The 27919-nt window shown below is 35.8% G+C and overlaps 1 protein-coding gene across 1 annotated transcript in view; it reads left to right on the forward strand.

The window, feature by feature from the left end:
- Positions 1-27919, forward strand: part of LOC123309126 (protein kibra) — a 66356-nt gene that overhangs the window by 7493 nt on the left and 30944 nt on the right. Inside the window, exon 2 of the mRNA XM_044892044.1 lies at positions 18127-18236. Within this exon, the coding sequence (XP_044747979.1) occupies positions 18127-18236 (110 nt within the window). The remainder of the gene's footprint in view (positions 1-18126; positions 18237-27919) is intronic.

Here is a 27919-nt window from a genome sequence, read left to right on the forward strand (position 1 = left end):
TCTTGAATGAAAATTTCAAATTTTCGATCAATCAACATCATCTAAAAGATGGATGCTACTGAACATCAGGTTTTTCCAAAGAAGAAGAACCTATTACTTACGTGTACCTAATGTCCTTTCTAATGAATTTTAGATATCATAATAACACGCTCATTGAATAATAAACCGTTCTTTGTTGTCGGATTTATTTATCGGGTTATTTCCATCAGATGGATTCATTTTATCCAATTCAAAAGGGAACCTTCGGTTAATAACAAGAGATTCCCTGAAGAGGGCTGGCCAATGCTAGCCGAAACATTGGACATAATTAATCCATATAATATTTACATGTATATCTATATATATTCTTTTGAATCTCAACAATTAGCAGATGTTGGTGTAACGGAGATAGCAAGTGATGATTTTAATGTTGTTTGAGGAACTCTACTGCATCCTTATATTGGGGAATCATCTCCCACAGACCTATCAGTTGTTATTCATTAAATATGATGGAAATAGCCCAATAAATCCTACTACGAACATTCTATCATCAATTATCTCACGTATCAGAAAATATTTCTGGTTTTCACCTAGAGAACACTATAAGCAAAATTGCTTATAGTGTTTCCGAACCTTTTTTGTAAAATATCCTGAAATTTTAGCGTTACAATATTTTCTATCGATACCAAAAGCTCAACCATGAAAATGTGCAGACAAATAGCGCGATTGAAAGCAGATACTCGATAGGACAAACTGGTAACTGTGACTATGAGGTTGGTCGGTTCTACAGCCTTGCTATAGATGAGAGTACATTTGAAATTCAATGATCTTGAACTCGGTCCATATCTGAGGGAACCGTTATTGTTCAAGAAAGAATCTAAAGCTGCACAGCTCTTTTTCTAACAAATATGTATCTGTGCTTATATTCGAATGGCTGAAATGAATTGTGATCAACAAAGTTTTGTTGTTTCCTTCCATAGCTTTGAGATGGTGCAAATAGTATCAGACAAAATAATACACTAATAACAGCGAACAAATTTACTACGTGGATTGAAGAGTTTGTTCCCTAAAACATTTTACTGACTAATAATTTTTCAGGATTAGACTTGTTTCAATTTTCAAGGATTATTTGATGGAAAAAATCAACGGACTGGGTGTTAAAGTTTGAATTTTTGGATTGGTATCAATACAAGTTTTGAAATCACATTCATTATTAGAAATACCGAGTTCAATTTGATGTGTCAAAACTAAATTTTTATGACAATTTGGATTTTTCTAAGGATTTCGAGAGAATCGTTCAAAATTTTTTTCTCGGAATTATCAGATACGACAGAAGTACAATAGACCATAAAGTTTAGTATAACAACATGTTTTCAAATTAACAGTGGCTCACCAAAAAAGAACTGCAGAAAAACAGGGGAGAGTGTTTCGGAAAAAATATCACCTTGTAGATTTGCTATCGAGACTGGCCTGTCACATGGTGTGAACTATCAATTATGATCATTATGCCAAATTTTAGTTGAATATCTTGTGAAGTGTAGATACTATAAGAGAACAACTTGAAAAAAATACAAACTTCAACACCCTGTATCTCGAAAACGAATCGTTTGAGGTCCTATGTTTATTTTTCTTAAAATTACTCAAGGAATATTTCGTTTGTACCTTCAATTTAGGTATATAAAGGTTATATTTCCGATTAATTTGACGATATTGAAAATCATCCTACATATCCTGGGATGGTTAATTTATGGGGAGTCCGGAAGAGTTGAACCCCTTTTTTCTCTGAAGCCACTTGAGTTTTATCTGTTAATGGAAGCAACTCATTTTGCGTGAAGATATCATGCCCAAATAGGTTACGATAGATAATAGTAGAGTGATGGTGAGATGAACATTTTGAGAACAGAAATTATTTGTTTAGCAACCGAAAATTGGCTCATGTCTGCCTAACCCATGGAAGAGTTGAATAGGGGGCGAGAGAGACTTGACCATAAGTTTTTTTATCAGGAAAAACATTGAAAGAAAAAAATTTCCAATGACCAACGATATACTATGTCAAGGTTTTCATCATCAGATGTATCAGCGTATGAAATACATATTTTCTATCTCCGAGATGTTTTTTACTTTTTTGAACCTTTGTGTATTTTTTTATATTTATTTCTATTATTCAGTTTTCTTTTTTGAAGCAAACTATTATATCATCTAAGCTCAGTGCGGGAAACTTGGACCACTGATTATATCTCCCGACCATATCATGGGTCAAGTCTCCCGCACTCCCTTTAAGTCTACCCAACAGATGTTTTCTTGAAACTTTCACAACTATTATTAAGAACTCTCATCGTTTGTAAAACAATATTATTCAATGAAAGCAATAAAACTAAATAACACCACGCACTTATTAAACTTTTCAGACAGCGTAACAAACAAAAATTATCCAATTTCTTATTTTCTAACAACAAAATCATGTTCAACCCTCTCACTCCCAAACTGTTCTGATGGCGGTCAGAATGGAGCGATGGAGCCTCCACTAGTTGTGCCTTGTCACGAGTATGTCGCAAGCTATTTTGAAATAGCGAAATTTGAATAGAAATATTTGAGGTGGTTTAAGTCTCCTACCTGAGGAAGTCTCCCGAACTCCCCCTACTTCAAAAATTCTGATCATTTTGATACCTAATATTGAGTATGGTGAATCTAGTGGCATATTGCGCAAATGTCAAATTTCTGATTTGACGTTTTGACCATGAGTCAAAATGATGAATGATCGTTTGCTGTATAATTCAGATCTGTTTGTCAAATTTCGATATTGACAGCGACGCTAAACCTGATTTGTCAATTTGATACCTGTGAAATACCCCCTACCGTTTCACATTTTTCCTCCGGCAGCCAGACTCCAATTGTTCGTTATTGGAAATAACGAACCTGAACTAATGGTTTATTTCCTTATTGAAATATCCCATAGTTTTCTAATATGGCAGTTGAAGAGGTGTGACGACTAACATTAGCTCGGGCAGTGTAAAATTAACCGGGACCTTAATCGAACAAATCTATTTCCTTTGAAAATTAATCCATTTACATCTGCCATGGCGGCGTCGTATAAAATTAGCATATTTATCGATTTCTGAATCGATTTAAATGCTTTATTATCACACCTAATTCATGTCCCAAATGTCCGTCCATTAGGAGCCTACTAAAAATGTATAATGATTTTTTTTCGGAGCAGCATTCTTCCCATGGTTTCTAGGAATTTTCGCGATAAACTCGTCACTCAGAGCCCGTTGTGGAATTTTTATGTATTTTCCACTTAATTTCACTTTGAAGCGGATACATTTATCTAAATTAATTTTTTAAGTTTGAACATTTCTTTACAATTTTTTTGTCAAAAGTGCTATATTCGAAATTAAATCGTCAAGCAAATGTAGAATCCGAAATATTCGAGGAGGTGCGGAAATTGTGAGACGCAAAATTCGAAATTCGACAGCTCTGTAACTACTCATGCGATAGGTTTTCACTCCTCAATTTTGTAACCTCAAAATGAGTTAATCGGATTAAAATATTTATTATTTCAAACGACGAACAAAAACACTTCTATGCACCTCCTATGAGAGAAACGTCCAAAGTCTAAAGGAAGGAAGAAAATTACAAAAAATTCATTATGGTGAAAGTAGCACATGTTGAATGTCAAAGGTCTCATATAATCACAACTCAGAAACAGGTGCACCGATTAAGACAAATGACAATTCTTTACTAATCTGAATAGACTGAGAAGTCATAAAATTTGCGTAAATTTAAAATAATAGATTAGAATAATGCGCTTTCAAGATGCTTATTCGATATATATAAATTGCAAGGATAGAAAATGTTGCCATTAATTTGTGTTGTGGGTTAACAGTATGTGAGCCTCGAAGGATAACACCTCCCAAGGCTTTTATGAACCAATTATGCAAGAGGTCAAGCTCATGATACTGTTCAACTTGGTATTTACGGGGCTTCTCAACTTACATACTATTTCATTGAAAATAAATAATTTCATTTTTAAACCACAAAAAATGATAAGGGAATCAAAATCAAAATATGTGTCACGCGTGCAGTATTCCAGAAGGCTCTAGAACAGGTAATCTGGAAAGCTCTAAAAACATGTCTGAACGAATATAACGATAGAACACCTCCGATATGTAATGGGCATCCCAACCCCAAGAAACGGAGAGGTTGCTACAGTTGTTAGTTGGGATGCCCATATGATACAATCCGATGGGCTCTACAAAGGCCTACATAAGTGAGTGCGCCATCTGTGATCTAGTAGTCAGAAGCCACGAGGGTCATCTGTAGAACCTTGTCATCATAGGGATATGATTCGCCACAACCTTTTTATACTACGGCATGAATCTTCTCTACGAAATCTTGAATTACCAAGGGTAATCTTTATGCATTCCCAACCCAATACACTATCGGCAAAGACAGGCTGCTTGTGTTGACTGAATCTCATAGGTCTTTGGATCCAAGTAAGCGTTGGTGCACGACGGTATATCTTATCCTCTCTATGCCTCTATGTTTATTTATGGCATAGTTTTTAGTTGTCATCTGTCAAAAACTGCTGCTTCAAATATGACAGCTGTCAAAATAACAGTCCTTTTTATCGGAGTACCTACGTAGTACAAACATACCCTGAGAATAATACTCATAACGATTCGATCGCATCTGTCAATTTTTGTTTCGATGATGGTTTTGCCCCTTAAATTTATCTACTTATGCTACTAGCACAAGTTTGTGAATATGTCAAGTGGGTTGACTTGCCTACTTCTTTTCAATCCCTCATTGGTTTTACTTTCGTCTTAACGATAACTGGCAGCCATAGGCGTTGTGCACCATTGGAGTATCTTTCGTTTTGTTGATATCGTTTCCAAATAGCCTTCAAGCCAAGCTTGCAGGGCCATGCCCTTTTGAGTATATCGAATATAAGCCTCGATAGGACACCTCCAATATGAGATGGGCCTCCCAAGGAACGGAGAGATTGGTATAGTTATAGGATTCTCTGTTCGTTGGGACGCTCATATGATACAATTCGATGGGTTCTATAAAGGCCTACACAGACGAGTGCGCCATCTGTGATCTAGTAGTCGGATGCCACGAGGGTCATCTGTAGAACCTTGTCATCATAGGGATGTGATTCGTCACAACCTTTTTATACTACGGCATGAATCGTCTCTACGAAATCTTGAATCACCAAGGGGAATCTTTATGCATTCCCAACCCAACACCCCATCAGCAAAGACAGGCTGCTTGTGTTGATTGAACCCGAGACTGAACCTCAAGGTCTTCAGATACAAGTAAACGTTGTTGCACGACGGTATATCTTGTCCACTCTATGACCTCATGTTTATTTATGGCATAGTTTTTAGTTGTCATCTGTCAAAAACTGGTGTTTCAAATATGTCAAAATAACGGTCTGTTCCTAACGACAGCTCTATTGTGTTATTGTGCTGAGGCTTACTTAGTTAAGTTAATCTGTTTAGACGAGTAATAATCTAATTAAATCCTTGTTTTTGTTTCAGGTACGTCATTTTACCGTCGAACGTCTTGCCGCTACATGCTGGTGAGTCCTTAATGGTGCATGTGTACGCCACAAACCATTCGTCCTTCCCCCATTGTCGTCGGCGATATGGACGAAATGCCCATTTAACTCGGCCGTACTTGACGTTTTACGATTTCCTCACTCTCCCAGAGAACAATACATTCCGATATCGGGTTTCCAAAGGACGTTGGTTAATAGTTGAAATCAAAAACCCCATAAAATTTGTTTTGTTCTGCTGACATCTGACCTAGCGCTCGGCTGAAGGTCATCCGCGTTCATTGCAACCCGAGGCTGCGTTCCTCGTAACTTCTGCACACTCGTCCATTGTGCATAAATATGAGGGGCATTGTGTTGTGTGAGCGGTTTTTCGATCTTTCTATCGGTTTATTACAGAAGACTTTTCTGAAATTTATGAAAAGAGCGTTTTCCAAATGTCAAATATACTCCTCATCTGACTCGTTTGTTTACCATTGGCGTTTTTGGATTATAATGCCCAAAAAGGTACATCTATCTCAGATCATGGGGCATGTATCTACATGTCATAAGTTAAAATCACCTAATAATTGAGTGGTTCAGGGCTCGGCTTAGGGTTCAAGGTTGGAACCTCCTCTAAGCCTTAGGTCAAAAAACTCCTGGCTCTCATCAAAGCAGAAAAAGTGCCAACCAAAGTGAATGTTAATTAATTTAATGGATTGTAGTAATCTATTAAATTGTCTCGATTTTGTTTGGTCCCTGGCTATTTCTATAAAATACAGGGTGTTTTCAAAGGTGAGGCTCGTTTTTTGACAGAAGGTAGAACTCATTGAAATAAGTCGTAAAATTGTGAGGGAAATACCTTATAGCTCATTCAGATAGGCGTCAAATATTACCTAGTACTGTATCACAAGTTCCAAAAACTCTGTCACTAATTTCAATCGTTGTATCACTAATTCCAAATACTGTATCACTAATTCTTTATACTGTATCACTAATTCCTTATACTAATCACTAATTCCTTATACTAATCACTAATTCCGTATACTATATCTCTAATTCAGATACTATATCATTTATTCCAGATACTGTATCATTAATAACAAATATCCAGTCACTAATTCAAAGTGCTCTATCCTGACTCTCCTGACTGTCTCACTATTTTCATATATTGTAACCAGTGACTGAGTACATCACTAAGTATCACTAATTCCAAATACTCAGTGAGTATTACCAAGTTTTAAATGAGTGTTACCAAGTATTGTATCACTAATTCCAAATACTATATATCACTTAAACCAAGAAAGGAATTCGAACGAATCTATTAAATTATCTCGATTTTGTTTGGTCCCTGGCTATCTCTATAAAATAAAGGGTGTTTTCAAAGGTGAGGCTTGTTCTTTGACATAAGGTAGAACTCATCGAAATAAGTCGTAAAATTGACTTTATGAAATATCCAATATGGTTGAGATACAACCCCTAGAATTTCGACAAAATTTCATTGAATTTCAAGTACGGGACTGTGGAATGGTTCAGTACCAAGTTTATAGGATTAGATGCGTCAGGTCACTTTTGAGAGAATCATAATGGTTGTATCGTGCAATTTAGGGTGAAAAAAATGTAGAAAACCGAGGCAGTGCTTATGTTAGTTAGGTTGAAAAAGTGCTATGATGTTTCCTCATTTCGTCCCATTTTTACGACGATTGTTGGAATGTTCGAACAAGAAGATTGTAATGCCTACTGTGAGAAACTTCGTGAATAATTTGGACGAATTTTATGGGTGAGATTTAAAAGTATTATTCTATTTTTATACTTGTTTTCTAAATCTTTTCTTCAGTTGGTATCGAAATGAGCCATTACATAAAGTTTCGTGTAAGTTACTAAAAAATAATGAGAATAATTCGTCAATCCTAAGTTTCCATTTTCATTACCACGTAAATATCGAACGAGCCAATATCCTAAACGAAACCACATGGTTTTTTCCCACTGCTTTGCGATAATTCAGCAAACAAACGGTCTAGGGTCGTATTAGGATCTATTTCAGTAATCATTTTCAATTTTTTTTTCAACTTCGTCATTTTGGAAGTTTTGTATTGGTGATTTTTGGTGAAACGCTTCATTTTGACCAGTTCTACCTTGAACTGGCTGTTGAAAAAAAGCCTCACCTTCAAAGCATAGTTATCAGTGATTAAATGGTGAAATTATCGAAATAAAATAACACCAATGAATTGTAGTTCCTTTCGATGTAGGTTTTAATGTTGTCAAGGAAATGTTTACTTAAACTGTCCCGTAAATTAGAAATAAATTGCATGAATCATGGTGGAAATCTCGCAAATAAAGTAGATAAAGCTACCAAATCCACCGAAAATTTATTGCCTGTGAAGTCACGGGCAATTTACGACGAAGAATTCGGTAGGTATCTTTTAAAATATGGAAAGAGAAGATTACAATTGCGAATATTAATGAAACGGCTGCGATTTTATGACTGTCTAAAGCGCTGATGTGAAGAAAAAGGGTTTCATAAGAGTCAGTATGAGTTAAAAGTGCTTGGAGGAAATTCACTCTGACAAATTATATTTCGGATGCAATAGAACTTATTTGAAAAATGTACTCAAACTATTTGCACCAACGGATTCAAGACAGGCTTACCGTTAAGACATTCTCACAAATTTAATATCTACAGCAGTTAATATTAATTTGAGTACTAAATTTAGCATACTCAGTGGCAAGTCTGAACCTATCTTAAACCCGTTGGTGCAAGTGAGCATTAACTGCTCTTGGTGTCATCTCTGTTGGACAGACTAAGATGTAATAGGGAATACTCCTTCTGACGAAAATGATGTAAATTTTATTAAATATCTTTGAAACGTCACATTTCGAAATAACCATATCAACGGTTCCCCAAAAAAAATTACTTAAAAATAAAAATGGGTATTTAAAATTTAAAGCGTTTCGTTTCTATTCCACAAGTTGGCAACATCGACTGAAATATGCGTTGATAATAAAGGACAACAAATACTCTATCTTGATGAGATAGACAAAGATGGCTGTCTATGAAGAATTTTATGGGATTTTTATATCCGGTTGCTGTTGAGGCTCGCCAGTGAGTATGCGCCTCACGAGGGCTGTGAATCAACAGCTGTTATTTTATAAACAAGCCATTGTTCTTTTTATTTTTTAGTAGGCGCTGTTGCCAAATCGTAAACTAGAAACGAAGTGATTTAACTTTTAAAACCTCATATTTAAAGAATGATTTTGAATTATTCATGCGCGTGCATTTGAATTATTCATGAATATAACTCATAATTATTCAGTTTGAAGTTGCATATGCTGTGATAACCCAAATTGAGGAGAATTACCCATTGTCACTAACAACAAACTATCGATCTCGGATGCATCCTAAGTGTTAATTAATGTTTTTATGCCAAGGACTGGCCACAAAAAGGTACAAATACAAAGGATTGCTTAGGGCAGCCTGGCACTGCTTAAGAATGGAAACATTGTGCTATCTTACACGAAGCTGATAATATGGATCATATCGTATAAGAGGAAACAAACCATCGAAGAGTAAAATCGTAAAATGTTGCTAGTCTTGCTGTGAATAATGGAAATAGATAGAGATACTTTGACTGATATCTGATTACCACCCAGGAAAGACCCTAAGAAATGTGATAACAACACAGCACATTGATAGAAAAATAAATTATGCTTCCCTGATTCATGTACACTCCCTCTCAAATGAGTCTTGACTCGACTACTCCACATGTCAGGACTTGAGTAATGCATACAGCTAGTACTAAGTACTGGTTATAGCCTTTGAGCATGATTATACTTATACTAAATAGACGTGTCACATGTGAATCAGATTACACCCAATTATATGGAGTTGCTGAGTCAGCAGACCAGGAAGACGCTGGATGGTGATCTGAAACGTGCACTGGAAGTACTAGAACCGCCACATCAGTTCTCTTTTTCTTGCATCCCGAGTTCAAGTGCTGCCCGACGTCTTATGCAGATATCGGATGGCTGCTATTATTCTCATTTACAACCATTCTATCGCATCTGGCAACGACGCCGTTGTCAAGTTATGACAGCCCGTGCACCAGTTGATCATGATAGCTGTCTGTAGTAGAGAAGGCTGACCGTCACCGCATTCCTATCGTGGTTGCATTTCTTTCGACCGTGTCTTGCCGTCTCTGTCGGACTAGCATCATTCCACTGTATTGGCGGTGTGAAAAACATTAGGCGCCTCTTTATAACTGATCCACTGAAATGGAATCGTGAACGCCTAGTACAAAATAGCCGATGACCTAGCGAATTCGGTAGGGATTCTGATGGAGAACGGTAGCAGTTTGTGGTGGACCGTATCTACCAGTTTTCGTTGGCGAAGATGTTATTCTGTCACTAGTCGATTCGACCATGTGCGAAAATGCTTAAAGATGCCTGAAAACCTGCTTTTCCTACATTTTTGAGCTATCATTAGGCTCCTGCTCGAGAGTTCTTTGGGCAGAGATACTTGCAATCGAAAGATGCAAGCCCTATGAACATATTCAAGCTGCTTTCAAAGCATTGAGCTTCTAAGCCATCTACTCCAAGCAGATGTTGAAGTGTTGAAGAAAACCCAACGCTATAGGCCAGAACAACTAGGTCTCTCTAGCATGGGTTCGAAACCGATAATTTCAACCTATGCGAAATTAGTTGGTGCGATGTTGCCATGAAAAATGGACTACGAGAAAAAAGTATTACTAATAACATTGGTATTTCATTATTCTTTTACGTAGGTTAATTGTAGGTACAAGGTCGACCAGTGTGTGTGTGTGTGTGTGTATATATCGAGAATAAAGTTGCGTTCAAAAATCGGGAATAGGCAAAAACTTGAAATATGTGGGATGGAATCGTTAGCAATTTATTATATGCAAGCGGTTGAAATTTGAATTACAATAAGTTCTTCCCAGAGCAAGACCAACGAAGCGAAACGTCCAAATTCCTAGGCGATGATATAAGCGAATTTGCGATATATCGTTTTTTCATTTGGATTTTCCTGTGCGAACCGAAATTGGAATGATACAAATTCTTTGAAATTTTCAGACTTCATATTCGCTTCCTCATTCTTGTGAAGGAAATACCTGATGGTTCATTCAGATAGGCGTCAACTATTACCTAGTACTGTTTCACTAGTTCCAAAAACTATGTCACTAATTTCAATCTTTGTATCACTTATTCTATATACTTTATCACTATTTCCGTATACTATATCCCAAATTCCGTATACTATTTCACTAATTCCAGATACTGTATCACTAATTCCGTATACTATTTCACTAATTCCAGATACTGTATCACTAATTCCGTATACTATATATCACTAATTCCAGATACTGTATCACTAATCCCGTATACTATATCACTAATTCCGTTTACTATATTACTAATTCCGTACAGGCGCGTACCCAGGGGGGGTTATTGGGGCTTTAGCCCCCCCCCCCCAGGCTTTTGCAAAAGGTCCCTCATGATCATTCAGCACATAGAACTTTCAAGTGGATGTTAGCTGAGCCCCCCCCCCCCCAACACACCTTTCTGGGTACGAGCCTGATTCCGTATACTATATCACTAATAAAGATACTATATCACTAATTCCAGATACTGTATCACTAATTCCGTTTACTATATCACTAATTCCTTATACTATATCACTAATTCCGTATACTATATCACTTATTCAGATACTATATCACTAATACCAGATACTGTATCATTAATTCAAAGTGTTCTATCCTAGACCGTATCATATATATACATTATAACCAGTGACTTATTATAAGTACTGCATCACTAACTCCAAATACTCAATGACAATTGCCAATTCTAGATGAGAGTTACCAATTATTGTATCACTAATTCCAAATACTATATATCACTTAGACCTAGTAAGGAATTCGAATGACAGCTCCTCTTTATCCGAGCAGTTAACTTATTATTATTTTTATTCCGAGAAGCAAGTTTGCTTTACTTGCTCAACTGCATTTATAATTGCATTATCTTATCTGGTGAAGCCATGAAGTTCTTAAAATTAATAAATCAATAGAATAACATCCTGAGAAAGTTGGGGCAGGTCATGAACTCCACATAATGATCAATTTTCAAAGTTAGGATCAGTTAATATATCTCGCTCCATATTGTGGTTGCCGTAGAAAAATCACAATAACTCGCAATTATTTCTCCTTCGTATGATTGCATTGAATGAGTATCATTACTGGCTTGTTGAATTATATAATATTTCGCAAAAGTATGTAATAAATGAGAAATGTTCTGGTTCTGGAAAAGAAGTCGCTATTCGTACAACTTTCAGATACAAATGGAAAGATGCAAGAATTACTATCAAGTATGTATCTATTTACTGATATGAACCTTATTTAATGACCCATTATATGCTAACATAAACAAACAGGGGAATATCAAAACGTTATTGGTTATTCGTAATGTGGAGATATTACGTCGTTATTGAATTAATATTCAAGGAATTTAATCTTCTCGAGTGTGTACTTGACAGAGAGGAATACTGATAAGAACTTGAGGAATGTTCCCTCATACATAGCGTATGCGCTCAACAGACCATCGCCGTGCAAATGGATTAAGTTATGAGTGACTTGCAGTGAAGAAAATGTTGGATTATGGGATGCGCTTTAACTCTCTAATAAAGCTATGATTCATTCATGGATATCCTGGAAAAATAAGTATATTACACACGAATTAGTCAATAAAGTGTCAGAAGTTTTTTTTAATTTCTTCCCCGTTTTTTCAATTTTCTACTGAATAACCACTGGTATATCTATGGGAGATGATTCCCCAATATAAGGGTCCTGTAGCGTTCCTCGAACAACTGAAGAAAAGAAGAATCATCACTTGGAAGACTGGACCTGGTCGAAAGGCCCTCCCAGTCAAAAGCAAGATTTGGCTATTGTTAATTTGAGTACTGAAGGCATTTCTAACGACGAGGGTCATTCCTCCACCAAGATCAGCAGAAGATTTTTGACGCAGAGATGATATTCCTCCCAATGCAATTGAAAAACAAGTTATGTACCTATGATTATTTATTTTTTTTCTTCAGTCATCATCAAGTCTTAAAATAAGTTTGGATGAAGGCTTTATTATTCGCCTTTTTTCTCGTTTTCTGCTGTGTTTCTTTGTTTCAGATATTATTTCGAAATGGAAAGAGGATAAAGAAATTTTTTATGTCAATGGAAAGGAAGCCCTTCAGTATTTAAAGCTTATTCTGTAAACAAATTTGTCATCACTACACTTCTCACGGGGTTTTTTTACTGAGGTTTTTCCCTAAGCTCTTGTATCATACTCTAAATTGTATGGTACCCCGTTACACTAACCTTTGCTAAAACTCATACATATGCTATATTGTTTGATAACTAAAAATGTATTGCTGACATTCAAAAGAATATATATATATATATATATATATATATATATATATATATATATGCCATTAGACATAAATATATATATATATATATATATATATATGTCAAGCGGCAGTTTCGGGGACATATTCTGGCAAGCATTGGCAGTTTCGAGGACTTTTGGTGTTTATGAGGACAGTCCTCAGAAGCTTTTTTTGTCTATCGGCAGGTTCTGAAATAATGAAGGGGTTTTTATACCCAAACAATTAGTCAGAACCTCGCGAAGATTTGTTGCCATCTAATTTTGTGCTTTGGCAAATATCTGCGACGCTGCTTTAACAATTTTATTGTAGAGATGTTACTAGACGTTCGATACCTCTATGGAAAGGGCGTTTCATGGACTCAAAACCCTTCGGGCTCATTTAGAGCGTTTTACTACTTCCCTTTTTTACCATTTCTATTTTCCAATTCCTTTTAGCATATAGATTATGGAACGGTTTGTATAGCACGTACGGTATTCCTAATGCATTCATCTCGGAATTTACTGATATCACTCTTATCTTTTCGAGAATCCTATTTTGCCTTAATTAGATCGGACATTCCTGACTTATCTGAAGTTATTTATTTCTCTAGATCGTTTGAAAATCGCCTAATATGAATTTCATTAACCTTTTCATGCCCCACATCAGATGAACGTTGAAATCCATAATTTGTTGTACTGTCACAGGCTGAATGGCATCATTGAAAATAATATCATGTGTTAGGCTTAGGAGCTTAGCTAGACTAGATGAGGAATCCCTTTGATCAGTTTATACAAGATGAGTCTTTGACTCTTATAAATATTTTAACAGCAGATTTTTAAGATCAAAAGAAACACTTTTTCCTAGAGCATTTTTTTCCGATTCGGCCCTGATAAAAAATATAGCCATTTTTAGTTTTCTTAATGAGCTGTGCCACCCCTGAAAAACAAAATTACTTTCAGAATAACTAGCTGAATCTGTGACACTACACATCTGTGGATCATTTGAACAGAGTTGTATTCAGCCAAAGTACCCAAATATCACAGATACTTTTCAATTTTTGAACATCAAATTACTCGAAAACTGCGAATTATACGAGAAAATATGAAGAATACTTTTATTTCACAAAACGTTCTAACATTCATTAGATAGCATCCAACTCAGTTTCAAGAGTTGGGTTCATTGAATTTTTCGTATTTTTATGGTACGTAATGGTCATAATTCGAAAACTTTAAGACATGGGTGATATCTTGTGTTCGAAAAAGATTCATCGAACAAATAAAAAACTATATTCCGAAATTCATTTCATTCGAAAAAACCGTTTGTGAGATAATAATTTTTTGTTTGTTTTTCAACAGCCTGTATCTTTCAAACCGAGCCGATTTGGAAAAAATGGTAAAGGAAAAAAGCATTTCTTTTGAACTCAAGAATATTTGTACGTGTCAAAGACTCACCCTGTATCAAGTGCGGTCCTACAAGGAAGGGTGAAGGGAGTAATTATTCCCCCCCAGAGCCTATAACGAATTTGATTTTTTAAATGTTTCATATGAAGAAACTAAGAAAAAACAATATTATAATGAAATGAAAAGGAGAGATCCTTGTACAATTTTAAGAAAAAAATATGGGACTGCAAATGCTAACTAGAGATACATACAGGATGTTATTTGAAGTCTTAATTTGAAATTCCAATTGTTCTTTCAATTACTACCCCCCCAGAAAATCAGTCCAGGACCGCCCTTGCCCTGTATAAAGGTAAATTATGTTCATCACATATTTTGGAATTAATTTATTTTCCGAAGTGATATTGAAGGAACTACTTACGTAATAACTAAGACCTTTATGAAAAAACGGACAACATAGCGCTGATTAAAAACCAAAATGAGTTAACAAGCGTCATAACCTCACATTTTTGTGTTGTATGGAATGTGTCAAATTTTGAATTCCAACCCACAGCTTTTATAGAAGTAAATGGACCATACGTAAACGAATAATCAAATTTCAAAACAATATTTACTGTTACATTCAGAAGTAAAAGTCCTTTCGAACAACATATGACAAGACCCTCCTTCCTTAATCATATTTTAGGGGTTGTGGTTGCCGCGCAGAGAGATGAAATTATGATGTTTTTTTGCAGAACTAGTCACTCACACTCGGTTAATCAATTACATAACTGATAATCAAAATTCTGAACTTTGAGAACGTTGAATCAATATGGAGATCGTGTTGTTCTTTAGGGGTGTGTTCATAAACTTACTCCGAGAGTAGAGTATGAGTATGGTCATGCTCAGAGAGCATACTCTGAGGAACTAAAAGTACGTTTGTGAACGCTTCGGGTAATCAGAGCTTACTAAGAGCTTGCTCTGAGTAAGTTTGTGAACGCAACCTAGGTTCATTTGTCATCTGTCAACTGCCAGCAAGTGTCATGTCAATCACTGGTCCATGGAGGGTAGACTACCCAAGATACTCTTGGAAGTGAAATTGAAATTTCGTTTAGTTTTCTCGATTATCCCAGTTTTCCAAGAAACTTTTTCGAAATTTTTATACGTTAAAACCATCTACAAAGTATGAGGAGAATTTCAAAGATAAAATGAATAAAATCGGTTCAGCCGTTTTTAAGTGATGCGATTACAATGCAAAAAAGGGCTCCCTTATTTATAAAGAACTAAATTGAAGTGATTTTTCTTCTAGAAAAGACCCCTGTTTCCGATCCAACTTGAGACCCTGTATTGTCTCGTGAGTGATTAAACTGAAAGACTGGATAATCAGCAAAGTCGTCGGCTGAAACGTATATAATGAAATTATCCCACGTATACTCGTTCGGATTAATTAGCGAGTTTAAATTTTAATTCGAACCCTTCAACCATCAAACGCGCATAATCTCATTATGACTTCGGTTTTAAATAAAACCCGATCAATAATGCAACCGTTCTTAATCGTCCCTCACCTCGGGTCGACATTCTCGAAAGAAACCTGTTACGAGGCTGATGGAGGAAAACGCGAACGCAACGGGGTTAAAAATAACTCCAACATCCTTTAGCGATAAAAGGGAATGTTATCTATGGCAAAAATACATCCATCCAATCGCTCGTTCGACTGTGCGTGTTATCTTTCTCAAATAGATCCTGACGACTAGATAACTCATCGTATCCCATTAATTAATAATTTAATGATAATTCGTGCTAAAAACTGGCGCGGACTCGGGAAATATTCCTGCAATTTGTCGTTTCGCCTTATACTGCGCATTTCAATTCCTCCAGTTCGGCATTAAATAATTTCATTAATTTCAATCAACATAGTTGGCGTGAACGGCCCTTTTTTTTCGGAATATGAAATATTGCAGTCGTGCAGAAGAGAAAACGGCCGCGCTACCATTCATGGAATTCATATAAATAAGGAGTTTGTGCGGAAGACATATCTCGTTTTTTGCTGGAAAACGTGACGATATGCTACGCGAGCGACGATGCAATAAAACTAGACCAGAAAATGATGTTGAAAAGGGGTTCGACTTCCTCAAGCGTTATAAAACAGAAAAATAGCAAAAGAACAAAATTTTTAAACCAGAGAAGAAAATTTGTTAATCATTCTCACGGTTTTTCACCCTGACACAATTTCCAGTTTTCGTTCATCGAGAGGATGACGTGCCAAAAGTTTCGTAATAAATTTTATGGTCCTTTTAATTTTGAAGCTTCCTATAATTTTATAATTTTTCGTCTAATTTCAAAACTTTACGGACAGATTCATTTTTAATATGTCAAATGGCCAATTTCATAATCAATTTCGAAGCCCATTAAATTTCAAAGCCTTCTTTAATCCTACTAAAAATGAAACTTACATCCAGTTTCATAATCAAATTAACGTCCAGTTTCATAATCAAATTTAAAGTCACTTTAAGCTTAAATCTTCCTTTACTGTCATTTTTAGTAGGGTTGAAGGAAGCTTTAAAATTAAAGCGACTTTAGGTTTGATTATGAAACCGGCCGTTAAAGTCACTTCAAGCTTAAAGCTAACTTTACTGTAATTTTTAGTAGGGTTGAAGGAAGCTTTAAAATTAAAGGGACTTTAGGTTTGATTATGAAACCGGCCGTAAGAGATTCAAAATTAAAGTGACTGATTTTGAAGATTGCCAAAAAGAAAGCTCTGCAATTGAAAAGACTTTAAATTTGATAAGACTTGATGGAGGGCACTTGAAATTAAAGGTACTTAAGTCGGGACCCTTAAGTCTTACGGCCGGTTTCATAATCAAACCTAAAGTTCCTTTAATTTTAAAGCTTCCTTTACCCCTACTAAAAATGACAATAAAGGAAGATTTAAGCTTGAAGTGACTTTAGATTGGATTATGAAACTGGACGTTACGTCCTTTAAAAATTAGCTTTAAAATTAAAGCTCCCTTTAATGTCACTTTTAGTAGGGCTAGAAGAAGCTTTAAAATTGAAGCGACTTTAGGTTTAACTATAAAACCGGCCGTTAGTAGGGTTAAAGGAAGCTTTAAAATTAAAGGAACTTTAGGTTTGATTATGAAATCGGCCGTTACTATAGGGCCCCGTATAGTATTAACTATAGGGAGCTTTAAATTAAAATGTATTTCAAATTTGATTATGAAACTATCCGTAAGTTCCAACTGCCAGTTTCATAAACAATGCGTGAAAGTCTTTTTTATTTCAAGTGCCAAACGTCCAGTTTCATTATCGAATTTAAAGTGGATTTTAATTTAAAGCTTCCTATAGTTTCATTTTTAGTTGGACTAATAAAAGGGGCTTTAAAAACCCTTAAATTTCAAGCGCTCTCCATTCTCCAGTCTTATCATTATTTAAAGTCTCTTTAATTTAAATTTTCAAGTCCTTTTGATTTTGAAACTCATTTAAGTTCCACTTTAAGTAGGATTAAAGGAGGCTTTGAAGTTTAAGGGCCTTTGAAATTTATTATGAAACTGGCCATTTCTTGGGCCATTTGTCCTACGAAAAATGAATGTGAATTGTGAAAATTAGACGATTTTCACAAAATGAGTTTTTAAACTCAAACAAAATTTATTTGATCATAAAGGAAGCTTTAAAAATATGAATGCCTATCGATTACAGAATGCCCATTGCGGAAATTGTTCTTGGACGTTCGAACTGCTTATTTGAATGATTGAGTCCAAAGTTTTCTTTTTGTGAATTCATATAATTTTTTCTTGTAGGTTCACCAAGCCACAAACGTTCGCAGACTGTAGGGGAAACGAATTACCTTTAGGATGGGAAGAAGCATATGACAAACAAATAGGACAATATTATATAAACCACATGACACGTAAGTATAGTTTGATTCAATTCTTCATCTCTTGAATCCAAAAGTTTTGATCTTTATTGGTGGAAAAAGTCCCATAAAAAGTTCAGTACATTTCAATTAAAATTATGTCCACTGTACAGGGTGGGCAAATTTCGATGTTTCAGCACTACAGCTTTTAAACCAGAGGAGATAGACAAAATCTGATACCGCATTCTCGTTCTCTTTTTCTGAGTAACTAACAAGAGTAGTAGTCATTTTTGGCCACCTTCTTTAGTTTTCAGGAAAATTGGAAAAATAGCGATTTCGAAATAAATTTATATCTCCGCTTATACTGATGATAGAGCTCTGAAATTAAAACATTATTCAGGTACTTTTTTAAGTAGAATCTAGTGGCGTGCTTGCCTTTTTAGCAGGATTTTCAATTACGAAGCTATGACCCAAAGTTATGTTTTTTTGAATGGGAACACTAGATCTCTGTGCAATTTTTTGAAAGTTTAATTTTTACTGATTTCAAAAATATATAACATCATATGGTTTGTATCAATATAAATAATAGAAAATGGTTAAAAGAAACCATAGAAATATTGAGAAAAAAGGTTTTTGAGCATTTTCTATTATTTATATTGATACAAACCATATAATGTTATATATTTTTGAAATCAGTAAGAATTAAGCTTTCAAAAAATTGCCAGAAATCGAGTGTTCCCATTTAAAACAACATAACTTTGGGCCATAGCTTCGTAATTAAAAATCCTTCTAAAAAGGCAAGCACGCCACTGGATTCTACTTGAAAAATTGCCTGTATAATGTTTTAATTTCAGAGCTCTATCATCAGTATTAGCGGAGATATAATTTTATTTCGAAATCGCCTTTTTTCCAATTTTCGCTTATAACTCGAAAACAAAAGGTGGCCAAAAATGACTACTACTCTTGTTAGTTTATCGGAAAAAGAGAATGTGAATGGGGTATCAGATTTTGTCTATCTCCACTGGTTTGAAAGCTGTAGTGCTAAAACATCGAAATTTGCCCACCATGTACCTGTCAAAGACTCACCCTGTATAAAGGATAATTATGTTCAACACATATTTTCGAATTAATTCATTTTGTAACTTAAAACGGATCATACTATTTTCACAAAATGAGTTTTCAAAGCAGTTTTTCTCTATCATAATAGCATCTTCAGGTGTGAGAATGTAAACTCTTCTAATCTAACTAATTGTGATAGCGAAACGCGTGTCGTGGTTTAAAAACTCATTTTGTGAAAATCGTATAATCTGTTTGAAGTTCATTTATTATGTGCATAGCGCTGATTTAAATTAAAAAATGTTTTGACAAGATTCATAACCTCACAGTTTCGTCCTATACAGAGTGGAAGATGCCAAATTCCATGGCCAGCCGACTGCTTTTATAAAAGTGAATGGAGTGTATGTAGGCATCCACCCTACTTATGCTGCCTATTTTTTTCGACCTTGCAATAGCGGAAAAACACTGCTCCAACCTGAGAAGTGGGACTCATTGAAATCGTAAACATTTTTTCGAGGCACAGCCAGCCACGTTCCACCTATAATCAGGCCGAATGAGATCCTCTCGCCCTGTAATCATCCACGATTCATCTCCCATTCCTCCACCCGGCGATTCCTCGCATCCGGAATCGAAATTAAAACGTAATTATACCGTGTTTCATTAAGTATTCCGGTCCACGCCAAATGAGCACAATATGTCGGACATTTCGGAATATCGTAACTTCTTAATAGCGTGGCGCCAGCGAGGCCCAGGTACTGTTAGTTTCGACAAAATTATCTTTTTCTCTGTTTGTAGCCGGGGACCTAGTCCGTAAATTAAACTGTCCGTCCATTTCTACAAGATGGGGGCATTATTATGGATCATCAAACGATTTCGACGGTGTCGGACAACTTGGCCAAACGTTATCGGTTTTGGTCCATCTAGCCGGATTCTTGGCATATCGATTTAGGATGGGTCGGGTGAAATTACGCCACTTTAGGTTATTCAAGGCAATAATGATGCATTAAAACACCTGAATAGGTGTTTTTTTATATCTCTTGCAGATTGGTCAGATAGATAGTTAGGTTAAATTCCGATTCAGATTAGGTTAGGTATAACTGAAAAATCGAGAATTAGATTAGCTTAGGTAGAGATACAAAATAACGATTTCGATGAGCTTATTTCATGCGTTTGAATAAGTAAATTTTCAAGATACCAATTGGGATTAGGTTAAGTAAAAGAGCAAGACCAAAGTACAAGTTTAACTAGATGGTTAAAAGTGAAAAATCCTGAATTAGAACAGTTTAGGCCGAAGTACAACATACACTTTCATATTAGCTTATGAAAAAATTAAAGATTTGAATATGAGTATAAATTTACGAGATATAAATTGAGATTAGGACAGAAAAAAGAGTGCAATGGCGATACAAGTTAGGCAAGATGAGATCAAAGTGAAAAATCGCAATTAGGTTAGGTAATTATACCTTAGGTAGAGATACAACTATTTAGATTGGGTTATTTAAAAATGCAAATATTTATTTGAATAGGAGTAGTAGTAGTAGATTATTCACATGACACTAATCGGGATAAGACTCGGGATAAGATTATAAAAATCTTGTGACAAATTAAACTAGATGATTAAAATTAGATTAGGTAAAAGTGAAAAATTCAAAAATAGAAATAGGTTAGATAAAAGTAAATAAAACGATTAAGATTAGTTGATAAATTTTCAAGATACCAAATGAAATTAGCTTAGGTAAAAGGGCAAGACGGTGATCCAAATTAGGCTAGGTTAGGTTAGAGTTAAAAATCTAGAATTATGCTATGCTAGATAGAAGTTAGGGTATGTAGAAGATAGCAGGATTATGGAAGCGGTTAAACATCAGAGGAACATATGTATTGGCGTTTTTATAAGGTATTTTCCAATGATTAGACTTTACATACCTTCAACTGTCAAGGCTATTATATAATTGACATGAATTCAGATGTATTACACACATTAATATAAATATCAAAAAATATTACGATCTCCAAATCGTGAATCGATTACAATACTGAATATACAGGGGGAGTCTCTGACTCGTACAAATATTTCAATGGTAGATTTTTAAGCTCAAAAAAAGACTTTTTTCCTTCACCATTTTTTTCCGAATAGGCTAAAACAGCTAAAAGACACAGGCTGTTGAAAAATCATTAAAAAATGATATTTTTGGTTCTCACAAACGGTTTCATCGAATGAAATGAATTTCGTAACATGGTTTTTCATTTATTTGATTAATCTTTTTCGAACACAAGATATAACCAACGTCTTCCAGTTTTCTCATTATGACCATTACGTACCATAAAAATACCAAAAATTCAACTTTTGAAACTGAGTTGAACTCTATCTAATGAATATTTGAACGTTTTGTGAACTAAAAGTTTTCTTCATATTTTTTCGTATAATGCGTCGTTTTCGAGTACATAATTTGATGTTCAAAAACTAAAAAGTATCTGTGAAATTTGAAGAATTGGGTACCTTGGTTGAATACAACTCTGTTTAAAAGATCCACAGATGTGTAATGTCACAGATTTAGCTAGTTATTCTGAAGGTAATCATGTTTTTTCAGGGGTGACACAGCTCATTATGAAAACTTGAACTTTTTTTTTATCAGTGCCGAATCGGTAAGAATGGTATTGAAAATAAGTATTTCTTTCGACCTCAAGAATCTACAGTTAAAATATTTGTACGAGTCAAAGACTCACCCTGTATATATAATAAGGATTTCTTTTAGTTGTTTCATCAAAATTGTGATAGGATACATATTTTGGTACAACAAATAAATGTACAGCAGTGCAACTAGAGTAATCTAAAAAAATCGTGTGAGAATCTACTGATCCTTCTATTATTATTACTGATGCTGTAAAATTAGACATTTGACCAGTTGGCCCGGTCGTCTTTTCAATTAGCGCTATGCCAATAGTACGACGAATGTTTGTATTGAAAATTCCTCGGCCTTCTTCTGTTGATGTTCGAAAAAAATGCTGGCGCCTGTGTATAAACATAAAATTACGTGCAAAATTCCTCAAGTTGAAAATTATTGCTGTCTTCGTTGCAATGGCGGCTGTTGGACGGTCTTTTCTGGTCCAAATCGGAGCGGGTAACGGAAATTTGTCGTCCTCACCTCGATTTGAAACCATCCTGATATTTTTAAGGAGGTAATTCGGTTTTTCCACTTGCAAAAATGAAAATACGATTCTTGCAATCTGAGAGTTTGGGCAAATGGATACATGCTGCGATCTTCACACTGAGGGTTAGGAAAGTATGATTTTATTACAATTACGTCGGGATTTGAGTTGTGTTGCTCTGACGAGGTCAAATAAGACCGAAACTATGGTCAACATGTACGCATTCTCGACGAAATGATATTTCTGTTAATACTTTGAGTGATGGTGGTTGGCTAGTACAGATCATAATTTTTGAGGATTTTATCAGCAGGTGTGTGTATTGATTGCGTTTATTACTCACCTGCCTTAAAAAGCGATATCTGTTTATGATCTAAATCCACACTATAATAAAATGTGAAATTTATTGACAAAGTTGTGAAGTTAGTGAAGAACTTCTGAATAATTTTTTTTGTATTATTGCTTTTATTTATTAATTTCACGTGTAAATTAAGTTAAGACATTACCGGTAGATTCGGGTTACTTGGGACAGTCCTGTAACTTGGGACAATTACCCCCCTTGCAGATTTCTTTGTTTCTTACCATTTATGAGTGAAGGGATAAACTTATAAGATAATAAGATTGTGTATCGTCTTTTCGGTTAGTTTAACAATTAATTCCTGTTGAGTTTGCCGTGACCAGAGCGTTTGAATTGACAGGAAAAATTACCGAATTTAGGAGAGTAAAAGCACGTTTTTTATGGCCCTTGTACTTTCTAGTGTCCTGTACATATGTTTCACTTTGTTCATGTGTAATTTTTTTTTCTGGATACGTGGGATATTGGGATATTAGATATGCCACGAAACAGGGTTGTTTACAAATCAATCGGCAACACGGATCTCATTCATTTATTTTGTTGTTTCTTAGGGTGACTTGGGACAATGCCGAATAGATACAAGCGGCGCATTGGCAGCAGGAAATATGCCGATTTTTCGCAGGATATTATTATTTACGTTATTTTCACAAAGAAATCACCAAAGAATGAAAGAAATCAAAGTTCCCTTGTTTTGTTTAGTTTTTTCACATTTGAGTTGCAATATATTTACTTTCGCTGTAATAGGGGCTTATCATTTAATTTCCTTACCAAATTTCAACTATATAATCAGAAATTCTAATTTTTCAAAACTATACACCGTCCCAAGTCACCTATTTCATTTGAGAGTTGAGAAATCAATAGATTTCAACTTGTGTCCCAAGCCTCCCAACTCGGTGGGTGACTTGGGACAAGTATATTTTTTTTTTAATTTATATCTGAATTCTGAAGCATGGTATATATAATAATCAATAGTCTGAGTCATTCAGCATATTTGAACCTCTTTCTCACAAGTCACCCCTACGGTAATTTCACGTGTAAATTGAGTCAACACTTTAACTCAAGTTTTATATTTCGGCTTATTTTCAGTGTAACCCTTAAATATTTTGAAATTAACTGTTGTCTGAAATTCGAAGGTCTTTTTTCGATGTATCAAGTTGACCCCACGTATAATTTGTCCCAATATGAGATTTGTCGTTTACGACGTTCATATTTCACATTCGACATGTCCTGTTTAAAGTGCGATATTCTCCGAATTGATCGGAATGTCAACATGTCGAAATTCCGGTTCCAACGATGTTTGTTACCTCACAAACGAGGAATTCTGGTTGCAAAATGTGTATTGGCCTTATTTGAGGCTATCGAATGTTGACATTTAGCTCGACGTGCAATGTGTACAGTGTCGTTCTTTGAACCCATCCCCGCCCTAGCCTACTGATCTAATAATCGATTCTAGATTCGTTATCGATGAATAGATTATGGGTGGTCCTTGTTCAGCTGCTCGGTCGATACAGGGTACATAGGTAGAGGTTTCTCGAAGGGTCTTCCATATCTCCGGATTTCAACTCGTGGAAGTCATGGCGAATGTGATATGTAAAACTGAAATTTATACTATTATCTTAGATGAAAACAATGCATATTTCACTCAAACATAATTGGCTTTTTCTGGGAAAACATTGGAAGCTTTTCCTAAAATCTCGTCATTTTGAGGGTGCTTCTGAAATAACAACTACTTTCTTACTGTCCTCCAGCTATTGGGCGTGTTAAAAATAAGAATTTATGAGTATATTGCTTTGATCGAGAATCTCCACTTACGAGAATGGAAGTTTCATTCGATGTACAAATGTAGCACATGTATAGACAAGAAGTGTCTTTGCCAGTAAGCAAGAGGGCTCATGTAATGGCACAGAGCTCCTTAATTTAGGACCCTAGGGGCTCGTGGGTTGAACATTCCTCTCATGAATAAACATTCATTCAACTCACTTGTTGCATAAATCAATATAATTTTTTTGCGATTCAAGGAAATATTTCATGAAAAGTCAAGACATGAAAAAGTAATTTATTCAAAAATGAAACTGCAAGCAAATTTAAAAGTTCTGATGCAAGATAATACAGGATACAGGGTGAGTCTTTGACTCGTACAAATATTTTAACAGTAGGTTCTTGAGGTCGAAAGAACCACTTTTTATATACCATTTTGTCCGATTCGGCCCTGATAAAGAGATTAAGCCATTTTAAGTTTTCATATTGAGCTGTGCCACCCCCAGAAAAACAAAATTATCTTCAGAATAACTAGCTAAATCTGAGACACAACACATCTGTGGATCTTTTAAACAGAGTTGTATTCAGCCAAAGTACCCAATTTTTCAAATATCACACAAATATATTTTTCAATAATAACTAATTACCTACTCGAAAAAGGAAAAATATGAGGAATTTTTTCATTTTACAAAACTTTCAAATTTTCATGAGATAGCCTCCAACTTAGTTTCAAGAGTTGGATTCTTCGAATTTTTAGTATTTTTAAGATACGTAATAGTCATAATGAGAAATACGTGGGAGATATCTTGTGTTCAGAAAAAATCAATCAAATGAATGAAAATGAATTCATCCCATTCGATAAAACCGTTTGTAAAATAGAACTAAAAATATAATTTTTTATGGTTTTTCATCAGTCTGTATCTTTTAAACCGACTCGATTCGGAAAAAATGGTAAGGGAAAAAAGTGTTTCTTCAGACCTCATGAATATACTGATAAAATATTTGTACGAATCAAAGACTCACCTTGTATATTCTCTTAATCTGACTAATTAAGCGTAGGGCGCAAAACATGCAAAAAAACGTCACGTGTACATTCTCGAGCGCGCTTGCTTTTTTTCTTATTTCGAAGCTAATGATTCAAGAATAACGTAAACGATATAATCTGACAGTTTCAGCAAACCGAAACAATAAAAATTGGCCCTAAATGTCACAAAAATCAGTTTTTTTGAATTATGTATCTCCTTTCCTGGGCTTCAAATTGTTTTCGCATTCATTATAAATGTTGTAGAGCATAATATTTTCTACAAATTTTGTTTTCGAAGCAATTTTTTCTACGTTTCAACGTTTATGAGATATATGGCGATGAATGTTCATTAGACTGAGATTCTACATTGACCTTGACCTTTCGCATGTGTGGCTAAGCTCCTCGCCCTTATCGCTCTGTAACTCGAAAACGGTTGAGAGTATGTAAAATTGCTTCAGACAAAAGTTGTATAGAATTTTATTATCTACAACTTTCACAATTAATACAGAAACGATGAGAGGTACATTAAGGGAGATATTTAAAAAAATGCCTTGTTATCATTTTCAAACTGTCAGATTAAGACAACCTCCCTGATAAGTGTCAGATTGATGGGTCAACACGTGTGCAACACCGAGATTAACCATCTTTATGAAAATCTGGCATTCTGGGGAATGTACCAGTAACGATTTCTTTTTGCATTTTCAAAGGACCGCTTTGACCTTGCGTTACCTCTGATTTGTGGGCCTCTTGAAAAGTAACTTTCTTTGGGTCCAATTGACATATCCTCGGAAAATCTGACACGATCGAAAAAATTTTGTTTCGCCATTTTTAACTCTTCTGTACGGCCAGCCCCACCACGCAAAATGTCAGAATAACATGAATTTACCAGCGGAGACACGTTGGGCATATCTATCTTAATCTGACACGCTCGAGTATGTACACCTGACGATTTTTTTTTTACATCTTTGAGAACCTGCAGACGCTTTCCCCACCGCCGGAAGTGCATACATACATCATAGAACCTTTCTTTCTTCCTACCATCTTATCTTCAAAATCCACTAGGTCTTCACGACGCTCGAGTAAATCATGATTTAGGGTAATGTCAGACGCGGCGATTTTGTCCGAGACGTTTCTCGAGAGTAGAACCGTATCGGAGAGTCGTCAATGTGTTTCAAATGGACCATGTCAGACGTAGCGGTATGAATCGCCAGGCGATTTTAAAACTGACTCGAAGGGTCGTCGGGACCACTATCCGTCTCGGTTTTTATGAGCCTTTCGTACAGTCATCAGTGGTATGTATATGGAACATGTCAGACGCGGCGGTTTTATCGTTCTTTCACGACCTCACACCGCCTTGTATTTTGGATATAAACCGACGCGATTAAATCGACGCGTGTGACATCGAAGAGGCGATCGCTAGCGGGAACCGTCTCGATCAAAACCGCCGCGTCTGACATTACCCTTAGCATCGTCGGCTCCCCAACCATCACTAGGTACCACGTTATCGGCATTGCAACGAAAAAACTAATCTAGTTGAACTGTTCTGAAGTTTCTGAGAATGATACAATACAATGTGTGAAATACTCAGTAGTGGACGTGTAACAGCCGGTTGGTGCCACCTTCTACGCCCCTTGAACATTCACCTAGCAAAGGCAGAGCATCATAATCGCGATCTCATTTTTCCGATTCCATAACTGGACTTGGAAGAGTTCGCGGGCAAAGCATCGATTTACCTACTATATTCCGCTGAATGCTAATTGTCGGCGCATTCTTCACTTTCTTTCGCCACGCAACCGGATAACCTCGGATCGCGATCGTACGCGTCTAACCAGAAACCAGAATCGTCCATAAACAACAATTACATAGAAATGCCGGGCCACGGGATGGCGCCGCAGCTCCGGACCCCGAGCCAAGGAAAAGGATTATTTACAACTTATAATGCGAGGAATTCCATCACGTACGTTTTGCGGAATCGCCCTAGGGCCCAGAGATGCGAATGCACAATGACGGAAATGATGGATGGCCGAATCCGATCATTAACGTGAGATACGCAACTAATAAGCGATACGCAACTAATAAGTAGACCAGGAGATCCACCTTTGCTGGACTATTCGCCCTGAAAAATTATTAATGAAATGAATTTCATAAATACTGGAGCCAAAAACTCCACCCTTCTCTCTGTAGTTGGGGAGCCGACGATACCAAATCGGGATTCACTCGAGCGTCGCGTGGAGACCTAGTGGATTTTGAAGATTAGCTGCTAGAAAAAAAAGTTCTATGATGTATGCACTTTCAGCTGTGGGGAAAGCGTCTACAGGTTCTCAAAGTTGTATAAAACAATCGTCAGGTGTACATACTCGAGCTTGTCAGATTAAGATGCTGTATATGCCCTACGTGTCT

Source organism: Coccinella septempunctata, chromosome 3 (genome assembly GCF_907165205.1).
Source record: "Coccinella septempunctata chromosome 3, icCocSept1.1, whole genome shotgun sequence".
In the NCBI taxonomy this organism is placed as follows: domain Eukaryota; kingdom Metazoa; phylum Arthropoda; class Insecta; order Coleoptera; family Coccinellidae; genus Coccinella; species Coccinella septempunctata.